The following is a 12,793-nucleotide window of genomic DNA, read 5'->3' on the forward strand; positions in this document are numbered from 1 at the left end:
CTCATGTTTAACTACACAACGGCTGTATACAAGTCAAGTGACTATGCCGTGAACAGCTGCCATCATTCAAGACATAAGAGGAACATGGAGCCAAAATTACTTCAGCATTACTAAAGCGAGAAATTAGAAAAAGCAACATGCAATTCATTGCATCTGCCACTCAAACACAGCACAGAGGCTTCCTGAAGGTCAATGTGATGCCACAGAGCCACAGCAAACCACACCACCTTCTGCTCCAGGGGCAGGCACAGTGTTTCAGCCACCACCTCTATTACCAAGCACAAGGCAGTGGAAACGCTTCAAAACCAAGGTCATTGCTCTGCACACAACTCTCCTTGTAAGGGTAAGATGAAAGCAGAAGCCACCCGATAGAAATAAAAACATCCTGACATCACTGTGACAAGGGCGTACGCATGGCATAGATCAGAACGGGTCAAAGAAAAAGAAGGTCACAGAAGATTTCCACAGAAGCTCAGAAAACACAGAGCTACAGCTGGAACACAAGTTCCCCAGAGAGGTATTCTCCAAATGGTGTCCTTCAAGTCCTAAAGAAGTAATTCCTGTTCCAGAGGTCTGGAAAAACAGTTCATTTACAAAGAGACCATCTACTAACCATAGAAATATGTGTAAAAGGCAGGCGAATACTGCAGCTCTTGCTACTAAAGGCAAATTGCATTTTGTTCCTTCCACTTCAGCTGCAACCTGTCAGTAAGTCAATCAATAACCTGTTTCCTGCAAGGCATGAAAAAGGAGAATCTTTCACAGCTTTCTCCAAAAAGGGCAGCAGTTTCAGAATCACTACTACTTTCAATCCAGCTTTACATCTTTATACATATACCCACATGAACTTTCAAATCCATTTTCTTCTTCCCTCACCCAAAATGTCAATTGAAAATAAACAAGACCTCCACTTCACCCCCAAATTAAATACTTTGTATGACTCAAGTTATTCCTCCCTAAGAAGGAAGTGCCCATTGTTCGCCAGAGATGCATTTTCAGAGTTGAGAAACGATCACTGGAAAGCTAACACCAGAGAAACCGATGCCAGTACTTGATCTTCTTACCAGTCCATCAAAAGATAATGCACAAGGAGGAGCCATTAGATAAGATATTTTTTTAAAAAAAACCCTAACTATAAGATGGACAAAATTGCTTCCAAAGCAAAGAAAGATGCCCGAATCAATGAGCTCCTATTAATCGACTGGTAGAGTAATAAAAATGGATAAAACCAAAAGGTTGTAAAAGCTGATCTGATTAGTTTCCAGACTAATGTTATCAGCTTTGAATTAAGGCACATTTAAGACTAAGCTAAGAAGCTTTTTCCAAATGCTTGAAATGAAGGTGGCTATCAATTGTCAAAAAAATGTTTTTATTTGCAATTTACACAAAGCAATTCTTCGTCTGAAAAATTTCTGGCAGTAACTATTTGTGCTGCTCTCAAAGTTTGAAGTCAAATGAGACAGCACTTTGATATAGCTCTACAAGTAAAGAATAAAAACAAGTTTGTGAATATGAGGTCACTTTCCAGAACAAAGGAATAAGCATAGCACTCCAGTAGTTATTACTTCTCAGGTCACCAGGTTTTCATCAAGATCTTTTACTTAAGCCACTATTTTCCTGATTTTGAAAGGCTTGCTTTATTTCCTGTGGAATTTCGCAAATATTACAAATTTTATGAATAGGTCTTTTCCCCACCTTTGTTAAGCACAGTACCAGTGAACGCTCTCCCAGGAGGCGTATGTCCCCCTCTTGGGCCTGGCGATCAGGGGGACAATAGCTGGTGAGCTAACAGGACAGCCTGCAGACACCATCTCCCCCAGTAACTGCTGTCTGCTTGCACGGGTTTCACAGAGTTTCTGGCTTGTGGCTCTTTGAACTGGGTTTCTACTCCATAGGAACAGCTCTCAGGAAGGAACAGATGGACGGTGATCTCGTGGCAGAGCCTTTGTCCTGCCCTGAAATAATGCCTTTGCACACAGCTACGGACCTGCTGCCCTAAACCACTATAAATAGCACATTTACCTGTTCCTCTGCTGTTCTTGCCTGGAGAATTTGGATGTGTGCAACGCACATGCATTCGATAATCAATTCCCAGACCGGGCAGCAGTATTACCCACTGACTGGTTACAGCACCACCTGCCTTGCTGCTTATCTGGCATCCTAAATTCTGGCACAGACAACATGCAAACTGGGCAAGACAGGAGTTGTTCATGCAGGGTACGAGCACAGTGCAGAGTTACCGTACCTTTTCCTTTTCAGTCCACACAGAAAGGGCCAAAACAGGAAAGAAAAAGCCAGAAATCAATATAAGAGAAAGGAGTGAAATAATAAACAGCATACATGTGATAATCTTCAAAGACAGAGATAACCTTCAGATTTTGCTGATAGTGTTTCCTTTTGTTAACATTTCCCCCTTTTGGTTTATCCACGTAACTGAGAGGATGCTGTGATAGCTAGTGTTTTAAAATCAAGCTGTTTAAAAAGCAAATAGAATCACTGCAGAAAAATGAGTTTATAAATTTGGACTTCATTGCATTGAAGATTAGAAAAAAAGAGAAATCTGAGAGGAAATAAAACTGGAAGTTCACGGTGACATAACTGGTAAAGCTATTTTCAACAGTTACCACCCGCCTGCTAATCAACTGCCCGTTAACTTTGAAAAACAACCAAGGACAACGGGCCCCAAAATCTACTTTTAATGCTGTCTTTAGGTACTTACACTACCTGTTCCGTCAAGATATCATGCTACCCCCACACCTCAACAAAGACTCAGGACACTAACCATAAGTTTTACAGCCAACAGAGAAAATAAATGGTTCAGCACTAATCAAAACAAAGTTTAGCTATATAGAAATCTTCTGTCCAGAGCAAAGTCTCCATGAAAAAAATAACACATTTCAGTGAGTTCTGTTTAAGGGCTAGTTTTTGAGTAGTGAAAAAATCTCATAGCTCTTCTAGAAAGACGGAGAAGAAAAAAAAAAACCTCTACAGATTATTTGTTTATTGCTGTAGGCTTGCTGGGAGAGCACTTCTCCACTCCAGCTAGCAATCCTCAAGAAAAGTCATGGCACACAGCATAATTGTTCATTTGCACAATGCTCACAGCTCCAAACAAGTTTCAGAAAGAATTTGGCAAAAGGATGGCCTTCATTTACATTAAAAAACAAAAAATAAAGAAAACCCCCCAAACAAGCACAGCTCTAGAAACAAGCTAAGGGTCATATAGCTAAGGCACAAAAAAACCTGTCATTATCCAAGTGTGGTACCAAAACATCAAACAGAAAATAAACTACCTGAAAGATAAGTACCAAACAAGAGCACCATACTCTTCTCAGTAATATCAGATCTCGTAACAAACGGCAAATACCAGAAACGGCAGATTGAGAGGTTTAGATGGGTTGTTAGGAATATTTGTCCCCTGTAGGGAAAAAATGCTGCTGACAGAAGCATTCAAAAACACAGACTGAAAGCTACCCAAGTCTTCCTTAAAAAGGACAAAGCAGACAAGTCGAGGTACAGGTGGACTTATGAGAGAAGACAAAAGGAATAGCTAAAGTTAAATATATGAAAGAAAAAATAAAGGGTTAAAAAATTTGCTAGTGAGACAAAGCTATTTGGAGAAATTTGAACACCAGCAACATTCAACCAGGAAACAGACATACATTTTTACAGGCAAAAAAAGGTGATGTTGTTTCCATTGTACATATATATGGTATAAACCATGCACACAGCTTACAAAACTTCAGGGAGTAAATCTCACCCTAATTAGCACATCCACTAGAAAAATGTTCTCATTTACAAAGTACAGAAATTGATTGGTCTACAGACATAAACTGCTGGTTTAAATTACAGAATAGAACCAAGCCAGACCACTAATCCTCTCTCTTTGCACACAAGAAAGCCTTATACAGCCATATCCTGCGAGGATTTCTCTCTGCACAGATAGATCTGAGAGCGCTGGGGTCAACGCCCAAGTTTTAGTTACAGAACTAAAAGAATTTAGCAAAGAACAGACATGTCCAGGAAGCATTTGTTCCCATATCTGAAACAAAGCTGGATAACATAGGACATACTCATGATAGTACAGCCCAGTACGTGGCTGTATAAAGAAAAACTTTCCATGTTTCAATAGACCAGAAAGCTTTAAATGTCCTGTTGCAAGTATGTAGAGTAGTTCTTCAAAGCACTAACATTTATTTTAATAAATTAGTGGGGAAAGCTGGCATTGTGTCAAGTTTTCTAAGGGCCACAAAATAACCTGAATGACTACAGACTACACAGCCTTGCAAAGAACGTGGCCAAAATAACAGGAAACGTGTTGGTACAAAGTAATCAACGGTGTAACAAAGAAAACTTTGCTTAAACATACTTGCATTGAGCAAAACAAATCTACCTTACAAAATCCATCAATTGAAATACCAGAGCATGCTAAGCACCTTGGACATTCAGTGGTCCATCCTCTTAAATGGGACTTGATGCAGAAATAATCAAGACAAAGGTAAGAATGACCCATCCTCTCTGCATGCTTAAGAGTCATAGAGTCCTAGAGCCCCTTCTGGAGTATAAAATACTAAAAATAGCATCTATTATGACACTTACAGAGAACAACTTCTTGTTTAAAAGCTTACTGCCTTCATAGTGTCTGCATATAGAGCGCGCAACAGGAAAATCAGAGTAAAAACATGTTCCATAGTAGTGATATTGCAGATCTCCACATACTAGACAAATTTTAGAAAAAACACAAAGATGTCCTACTAAAAAGTCAGTAAGATCATGTGTTGACTATAGCAAATAAATTATTTATATTCAGATTAAGCACATCCTGTAACTGTAATACTGGCTTAAGCAAATGACATCAGATAGTTTAGTATCTAAATACCCAGGAAAGCAAGCCTTAGACTGTCACAATCTTTCGCATCCTTCTGTTGTACCCTGTGCCCCGTCATTTTTGGTCTCTTGAATAATTTCAGCCAACTTCGAAAGAAAAGCAAAGATAATGAAATTCCTAAATTTGTTAAGAATTTGGTGCTGCATAGACTAAAAGGTGCAAAAACTCGATGCGTATGGGAGCAATTCAAGCGCTGGTTTCACCCAGTTCGTAAGCTGGATAAAGTTTCTCAGCTTGTGCCTCTGTTTAAGAAAGTTTGGCGAGAAGAGGGAGGAAAAAATAACAGAATGAAGGGACACAGAGGTGACTGGTACAGGGGAAGGTCAGGGAAGGAGAAACCTGTGCTGCAAGCCTGCAGGTAGCCACGGATCCCAAGTTCTACTTCCCAAGGAACACATTTTAATTTACCTAATGCTAGCAGCTATCATGTCATGGGGGAGAAGATTAATACTGTATGAGATGATTGTTGGATACTGGTTCCGGTTTCTTGCTCATGAAAATAAGAGTAATTCATATTTAAACACAGAAAAGGTTCTTTAGACAATTGCCACAGAGCTAAATGCCTCAATATCAACGCGCCAATCCCCAAAGCAGAAGAAATAAGTGACAACTGAAATATTGCTTGGGCTTTGTTTATTTAACAGAAAATCACATTTAGCACAAACAGAAGGTATTAGAAGAAATCCACTCTACGGTTCTAATTCAGGCTGGGGTTTTTTTGCTTGTGTTTGGTAGTTTGTTTAAAACGCAAAGAACTCAAAACTTTATTTTTAACTTACCAAATATCAGTGCTAACCCATGGGAAGTCCCCACTGCTATGAGATTTGATGCTGCCTGAAACAGTCATGGAGAAAGATTGAAAGAAGAACATCAGTCACAAATCCACCACTTAAACTCTCACTACACTCACGCAAAGTTTTCCAAAAGGGGAAGATTTAGAAGGTTATAGATATAACCATTTTCTAATTTATAAGTGACAAGCAGTTCCTACACAAAAGTCTGAGAAGTATTACACCTGAGCGACCATCACAGAGATTTTTTCAAGTTCAGAGGACTCCCTTTTCCTCTGCTGTTTGAAATTCAAATGCTGAGGTGGTACCTACAGTGAAATTTCTCCTCTGTAAAGTCAGCCTCTTTCCTTTGGTGGGGTAGCTGAGTGTGAACACTCAGAGGGTTGTTCTCCTCAGCTGCTACATCCACACCTGAACTCCTCCACAACCCTGGGCAGTGCTGGTCCCCTGAAGAGACACTCCACAGCAAGCCCAGAGACTCCAACTTCCTTCCGTGGGGAATTAAACATAGCTCCAAGATTCTATTGCACTTGCAAACCTGCACCTAATTAAATAGAACTTAACAGAAATCACATAATGTTGTTCTACTTTTTATTTCTTAGTAAGTCAGATTAAAAAAAATTCAGTGCTTTAATATCAGGAGTATTTAAGTACAAGTTTTTATCCTATATGCACATCAGTCACAATGTGCTTCCAATTTTGCTGTGCAACCTCTTCCCTTAGATGTGACTATGCTTTTTTTCCCCTTCTTTAAACAAAAATTATAATTTCTTATGGATTGCTGCTTCTACAGTCAAAGCGACAAAGCACATCTTTAGTTTCTTCATAAAACATTCAAACTCATTTCACAAGGGCAGAACAAATACTTGGTGTATTTCACCTCCTTAAAATGTTTCTCTTCCCCTTTAACTATAGGCAGCTTCACTTCTGATGTATTTTAATTAGCATGCTTGACTTCAAGAAGTTCAAGGCATATTGCTATGCAGGAGAATCTTTCAGACAGGCTTTTAGTGAAATTTTGTATTTTAAAGTCATATTTCAGTTACATCAGAACCATAGAGATTTTGAATCCATCACTTCATGAGCACTTCAAGTTAAAGATTCTTTAAAAAAAATTTTTTTTAGGAGTCAAAGCACTAACTGGCAAAGAAGTAGCAGCTAGGGAAATTCAATGTGTTCCACAGACAGACCTTTTGGGGAAAGGTTAGGTACTCAGCTAACAAGGCCTGACGATGACATGAGGAAGGGGAGAGCATGGGGTTTGACCAGCAGAGGGGTAGCTGGGCAGTTAAGAAAGGTTGAACTCTGCCCCCAGGAGCTAGATTTTTCATGCTGCTTCTCCCACCCCTCATATTTGAAATTTCTTAGTAAAGGTAAGAAGGAAGATGTACTTACAATTGCAGTGGGCAAGCCAGCATCCACTTTGTCCTGGAAAAACAGGACAAGTCACGAGTAAGAGAGACAGAACTCCCAGCTCTGTGCACATCTCTAATAATTAGAACTACAACACGCTGGAAAATCAACACAAATTGCATTTTAATAGTCCCCACAGGGCAGACAGTGCTGAGGGAACCGCTGGCTAGAAATACCCAGAAGGGATGAGAAAGTGCACAGAAATGGAGAGGACACAGAATATCCTATAATTCCATATGAAAGTTACTGTGTTCTTCTCAAAACAGCCTCAGTAACAGTTTTCAGTATTCTCTGTGCACACAGCATAGACATCCATTGCAAAACTACGTCCCTCTCCAGCACACCTGATCAGCTTCCCATCCAGGTGGCTCCACCAACGCAAGTAACAGCCAGCGGCAGCACGCTAACATCGAGACTCTGGTCACACAGCCGCCACAAACACTCACGGATGAGTCACTTGTATTCTATGCTAACAAGCCTACCCTGCTTGCTTCAGAAATCACGCACTTTATAAATCACTGCCTTAGCTCTGATCTCAGAGCATCAGTTTTCCCCTGGCAGCAAGACCTACAGACCAGCTCTGCAGCACCTGTGCCAGGAAGATGCAAACCGGCTCCTCACTTGGCTCAGAGCAACGAGTGTGTTCTGCACCTGCTGCAGGCATTAAGCAAACCTGTTTCCAGCATCTTCAAGCAAGCAGAACAATAGCACTGCTATCATTTTATATTAACAATTCCCAACAGATTTAATAACATCTAGCCGTGCAGATCAGTGTTAAAGAGGACCTACCATATTGCTGATGTAATAAGTCACCTAATACCTGATTCACTACTGGCTAGGGATTACTAGTTAGTAGTTTATGTACCAAACATGTTGTTATTATCCAGAACTAACAACAGGGGAAGGGAGGAGATCACACACACCACCCTCCACACCAGAAGAGGTTCAAATTTTTCTTAATGGATGCAACCAAGAGAAAGAGACACTTACTGCTGCAGATACTATTTGGGCTGAAATTCCTTTCAGAAGCGAGAGCCGTATAACTGATCCATGGAGTGAGAGAGAATCTGGGAGTTTTTTCTTCCTAAGGAAATAAGAAATAAACCAAATGCATTAGAGCAGAATAAAAGTTTGGAACTTTGCCTAACCCACAGCTAAACCAGGAGGTAAATTCTGCATGCACTCATAACTCATGCAGTTTCCAGTCTTATTCTTGGAGCCTACGTGCACAGAATGAAACAGACATGAGATTATTAGCAAAGCCTGCTATGCACCACTATGCCTGCATAAAATTTGTTAACTCATCTCCTGAGGGGGGGGGGAAAAAAAATAGTTCTTTAAACAAATTGTCAGTTTCAAGCACGTATCTGCAAACTTTGGAATTTATTAATAAAGCCCGAAAGCAAGAGTTTTGCTCTTTAATTAATCTGCCAGTGAGTCAGGAAGTTTCAGCCTTTAAAGGTGAATAACTAAGGAAAATACACAATTGGAAAAGGCTCATTAACAGAACACAGACCCCCTAGGAAAACTGGATGTATGCTTAAAGAATATCCTTCAATTAAAACACAGTCCATCTGATATGAAAGGTTAAGTGTTTCTGTTTATGGAGAAAATGTCTTTCAAAAGTAACTAGTAACTGGGGACAGTTATTTCTAAAGAGCATTGGCATACTGTGGCACACGCAGTAGAGGGAAAATCCGCAGGAAAGTTTCAATTTTTCTGCCAAGCACACACCACCAGAAAGCCAAATTTCCAAAACTAACACAGAAACGTTTGATTCTTATCTCTCCAGAGGTGCACAAATAAGTAGCTCACAGGTAGGCTGAAGAAACTTGTTGTTAATAGCTTATATTGTGGCTAAGGACCCATAAACATGGCAACTAGCTTCACCTAGAGATGACAAAAGCACTTTGGTTTAAGCCACTCCAGGTAACCTTTCCCTTGATACAAACCATCTCATTTGAAAAAAAGAAGGGACAGTGGGTACACCACCATAAGCCACCATAAGCCATCACACTTAAGAGCGTTTATATCCTACGCAATTGCTCATGCAACAATCATAACTTCTCATGGCACATAAGGCAGCTGTGGGAGTGGCTCAGGATGTAGGATCAGGCCCTCATTTGAGTAATTAATGAGACAAGTCAGCAGTATTATAGCTAATTATCACATTCCAGGCTGCTTTTAGATGTCAAGATTAGCACTCAATTTACAGGAGTGACAGCAGTTCACTTGCCTTTTAAAAATAACCACCAGCTGCTTGCAGATTCTGGAAGTCACCAGACATACCTTTGAAAGATTTTCTTTAAAGTCATCATGGCTCAGGGTTTTAAAGATTCCATTAAAAATCAGAAAAATTTAAATACTCCATCCCCCATAAAATGCATTTATTGCTCAAACAGGCTAGCCTTCAGCGCAAAACCAAATCCCATCTTTAGCTACTTGATCTTGCAGGAGTAACACTGTTCTGTCAAAAGCAGCTTCACCAGAGTCCCTGCTGCATCCCCCTGGGACTTCAGCACTAGGATTTAACAGCAGGAGACAAAACCCACACATGCAATTCAAGAGTTCAGACTTAAGCAACAGACAAATTGCATGCTGACAGCAAAGCTTGGGGAGGAAGCAGCAGGAGGTTGCCTTAGAAAGTTTCAACTGTTCTTAGTTTTGGATAGTCCTTCTACCCACTCAAAAAAGGAGAATGTTTTTAACGGATGTAAGCAGTGTTCCTTCAAAAATATTTAAGATTTAGTCCTGCAGTACCTTTTGAGGTGTGTCCGGTCCCCGCTGTCAGAGCTTGCTACAGAAGATGTGTCATAGGAGTGTGTATCCGTGTTATCAATGTTCAAGAGAAAGGGATCCTCCAAAATGAAAGACTCTTCTTCATCATCAGTCTGAAGGAAGAGAATCACCACAGCTTACTAAATGTTCAAAGTGCACAACACCCTAACTGAAACATTAGCAAAACTAGCATCGATTAAGCAGAAAAATCGAGAAGAGGACAAGATAGTCATGTATGTAAAAAACTAGAACTATGTATTATTTTACTAGACTGATTCTGTGGAAGAACCAGTTTCCAGAATTCACAGTAATCACAGAAGTAGGTTGGAAAGAAAGTTATTCAACCAATCTTTCTTCCCCAGATACTATCTACTCCATCAAAACTCTAACAGACCTTTAACTAAGCTCTTCTCAAGTCTCCAATTGCCAAGAGAAGGCCTAGAATTACCATCCTCTAGCCCAGCACTTCACCAAGTGGTGGCTAAAGGCCTAGCGGTCCCTCCAGCCGCCACAAGGGCTGATTTTGCTCTTCTCTGTGCTCTTCCGCTGGTGCTCTCTCTCCTCTCTCAGGCTTAGCCTGGAATTATTATTTTTATAGTATTTTTTAAACAGCCATTCTCCCTGATGTCTTCTAAACTCGGCGCAGTTCACGTCTCAAAGCACAGAGCCAGAGAGCAAACACAATAAATACCCCACCTAACGCCAAACATGCAGAGGACAGAGCAGGTGCTCCTCATCTGACTGACAGTCCTGTGCCCATCAAGCCTCCCTTTTTCCAGTGCGGCTGTATACCTTTGGGACTCAGACAGGTTGTTTTTCACTAAACCCCTTTGCAAGTCATTCCCATCCTGTATATACAGAGATAAACAGCACTGGAGTAAGACTTTGTAGTCTTCTGCATTGAATTACACATAGCTCTCTACACTACCCCTTCTACTATTCCTCTCATTCCCAGACTGTATGTTTGGGACACCTTACACCTATATCTTTAATACAGCTTTTTAGAAGAACTGCCACCCGAGCTCCTTTTCCCTTTATATACTGGCTTCCTAGGAAGTCCAACCACCAAAGTTTCTTGAAAAGCTTGTTTTCTTGGAGTTTATCTTTACTTCCATACCCCTCTTTCCTTTCTAAGGATCATGCACTCATGTGGCTGTTGTAAAAAATGCACTGAATTAGACATGAGTGAGACAAAATCAGTTCTCCCCTGCAAGGTACTACAGGTAACATCAGATGTTGATTGAGACAGTTCATTACTCCTGCCAGAAGGCTAAATACATAAAATATCAATATAAATAGAATTGTGAAGAATCTAGTTCTCATCTCCTCCCACAACTTAACAACTACTCAGAATTCTCTGCATTTATTTATAGCTTAAAAAGTTGTTTGATGACCCTGACCTTTAATGGGCTTCAGGTGACTTCCAAGTCCACAGGTGAACATGCTTAAGTTTGATGGAAAGCTTTATGTTTCAGCTGTGGGTATTTTGATTGAAAAACAAAATTCAATATTACACACTGTAGAGTAGTATCAGGAAGTTCTGAAATAATACAATTTTATTTCCAGAAAAGTCTCAATATAAGAACAGTCACAGGAGCATGCGCTACCTCGTCTTAGCTCCTGCCTATACTGGAGCTGGCTGCATGTCCGATGGAACCACTCACCTCGTTTAAGATGCTCTCCAGTGTTGGAGGGGTATCAACTTGAGGAATGTCGAATTCTTTGTCATCGATCTGTACATTAGAAACCATAGACTGAGTTTAGGTTGCCTACTCCACCTTCCAAGCTTTTTTCTAACTAGAGGAAAAAAAAAGCAGCTATGCATGCACTCACCCTCTACCCAGAAAGGAAACACGTATGCTACAATTTCTCCTGTTCAAAATGCCTTCTCTGAAATTGGGCATTGCAATACAGAACAAGAGGTATTTACTATTAAAAGTATAAAATAGTTCTCTGACTTGTGCCCAGATCTGAGATTTCAAATGGGTTTTTTTTTTTTAATTTCTAAAGATCACTACCAATGTTACACTGTCTTTCTAATACAAGCAGACATCAATACACAAGATTTTTTCTTTTTCCCCGACTGCTTACTGACAGGGAAAAACATCATTTTCTTAAAAATAAAGATACTTTTACCAGAGACTTGCATTACTGAAAACCAAGCTTTGCTATGGCGGGAAGACTAGCCCCAGCACTTGCGTCCCACTCACCTGCCGCTGTTCTGTCCCCACACCTCCTCAGTGTCCCTTCCACGGACTTAAACTGACTGACCGCACGACCAAGGGCTGACACGGCATTATTTTACACGCCTGATTACCTGCTTCTCGAGCGATTGCACAGCACAGCCGTGCCTGTTACCTGCAATTTTGCCCACCAGCAAGAACTGCGTAGGTGTGCGCTCGCAGGGAAGAATTAAACACGGTAAAAGCTACCCGTAAGATCTGTTCGCAGCGCACCGGCGGCACGAACCGATCCGAGCGAGCGGACAGCGGCGGCTTCTCGCCGCCCGCCCCACGGGCGCTCCCTCACGGCTGCCTGAGGGGGCTCGCGGCCGCCAGCGCCCGCGCCGCGGACCAACGGCGCTGAGGGGAGCGGCGCGGCCGGGCGGGGGCCGGGACAGACACCGCGGGGCTCCGCGGCCTGGCCGGCTCCGCCTCCCCGCCGCCCTTGGGCCGCTTCACCCGGAGGGAGGGAGACGCACCAGCTCACTGCGGGAGTCCAGCTCGCGGTCCAGCTCCGCCACGCTCAGCCGGTGCGCGGGTGGCTCCGGGCACGGCTCGGCCTCCGCTCCCGCGGGGCAGCCGCCCTGCTCCGGCGCCGCCTCCATGGCCCGGGCTGGGGGGCACCGCGGCGGCGATCACACCAGGCCGGTACCGCCGGGACTCGAACTCGCGTCCGGAGACGCCCCCGGCCCTGCGCAGGC

General features: G+C 42.0%; 1 protein-coding gene across 2 annotated transcripts in view; it reads right to left on the reverse strand.

Moving 5' to 3' along the window:
* The window catches only part of VPS8 (VPS8 subunit of CORVET complex), a 79,959-nt gene extending 67,173 nt beyond the window's left edge, over window positions 1–12,786 (reverse strand). For both annotated transcript variants that reach the window (XM_075760764.1, XM_075760763.1), the window contains exons 1-6: window positions 12,572–12,786; window positions 11,535–11,603; window positions 9,853–9,983; window positions 8,083–8,176; window positions 7,075–7,107; window positions 5,668–5,722 (exon numbers count right to left, since the gene is read on the reverse strand). In XM_075760764.1, coding sequence (XP_075616879.1) covers window positions 5,668–5,722; window positions 7,075–7,107; window positions 8,083–8,176; window positions 9,853–9,983; window positions 11,535–11,603; window positions 12,572–12,697 — 508 coding nt within the window. In that variant the 5' untranslated portion in view covers window positions 12,698–12,786. The remainder of the gene's footprint in view (window positions 1–5,667; window positions 5,723–7,074; window positions 7,108–8,082; window positions 8,177–9,852; window positions 9,984–11,534; window positions 11,604–12,571) is intronic.
* Between the last annotated feature and the right edge of the window lie 7 nt (window positions 12,787–12,793).

Source organism: Balearica regulorum, chromosome 9 (genome assembly GCF_011004875.1).
Source record: "Balearica regulorum gibbericeps isolate bBalReg1 chromosome 9, bBalReg1.pri, whole genome shotgun sequence".
NCBI lineage: Eukaryota > Metazoa > Chordata > Aves > Gruiformes > Gruidae > Balearica > Balearica regulorum.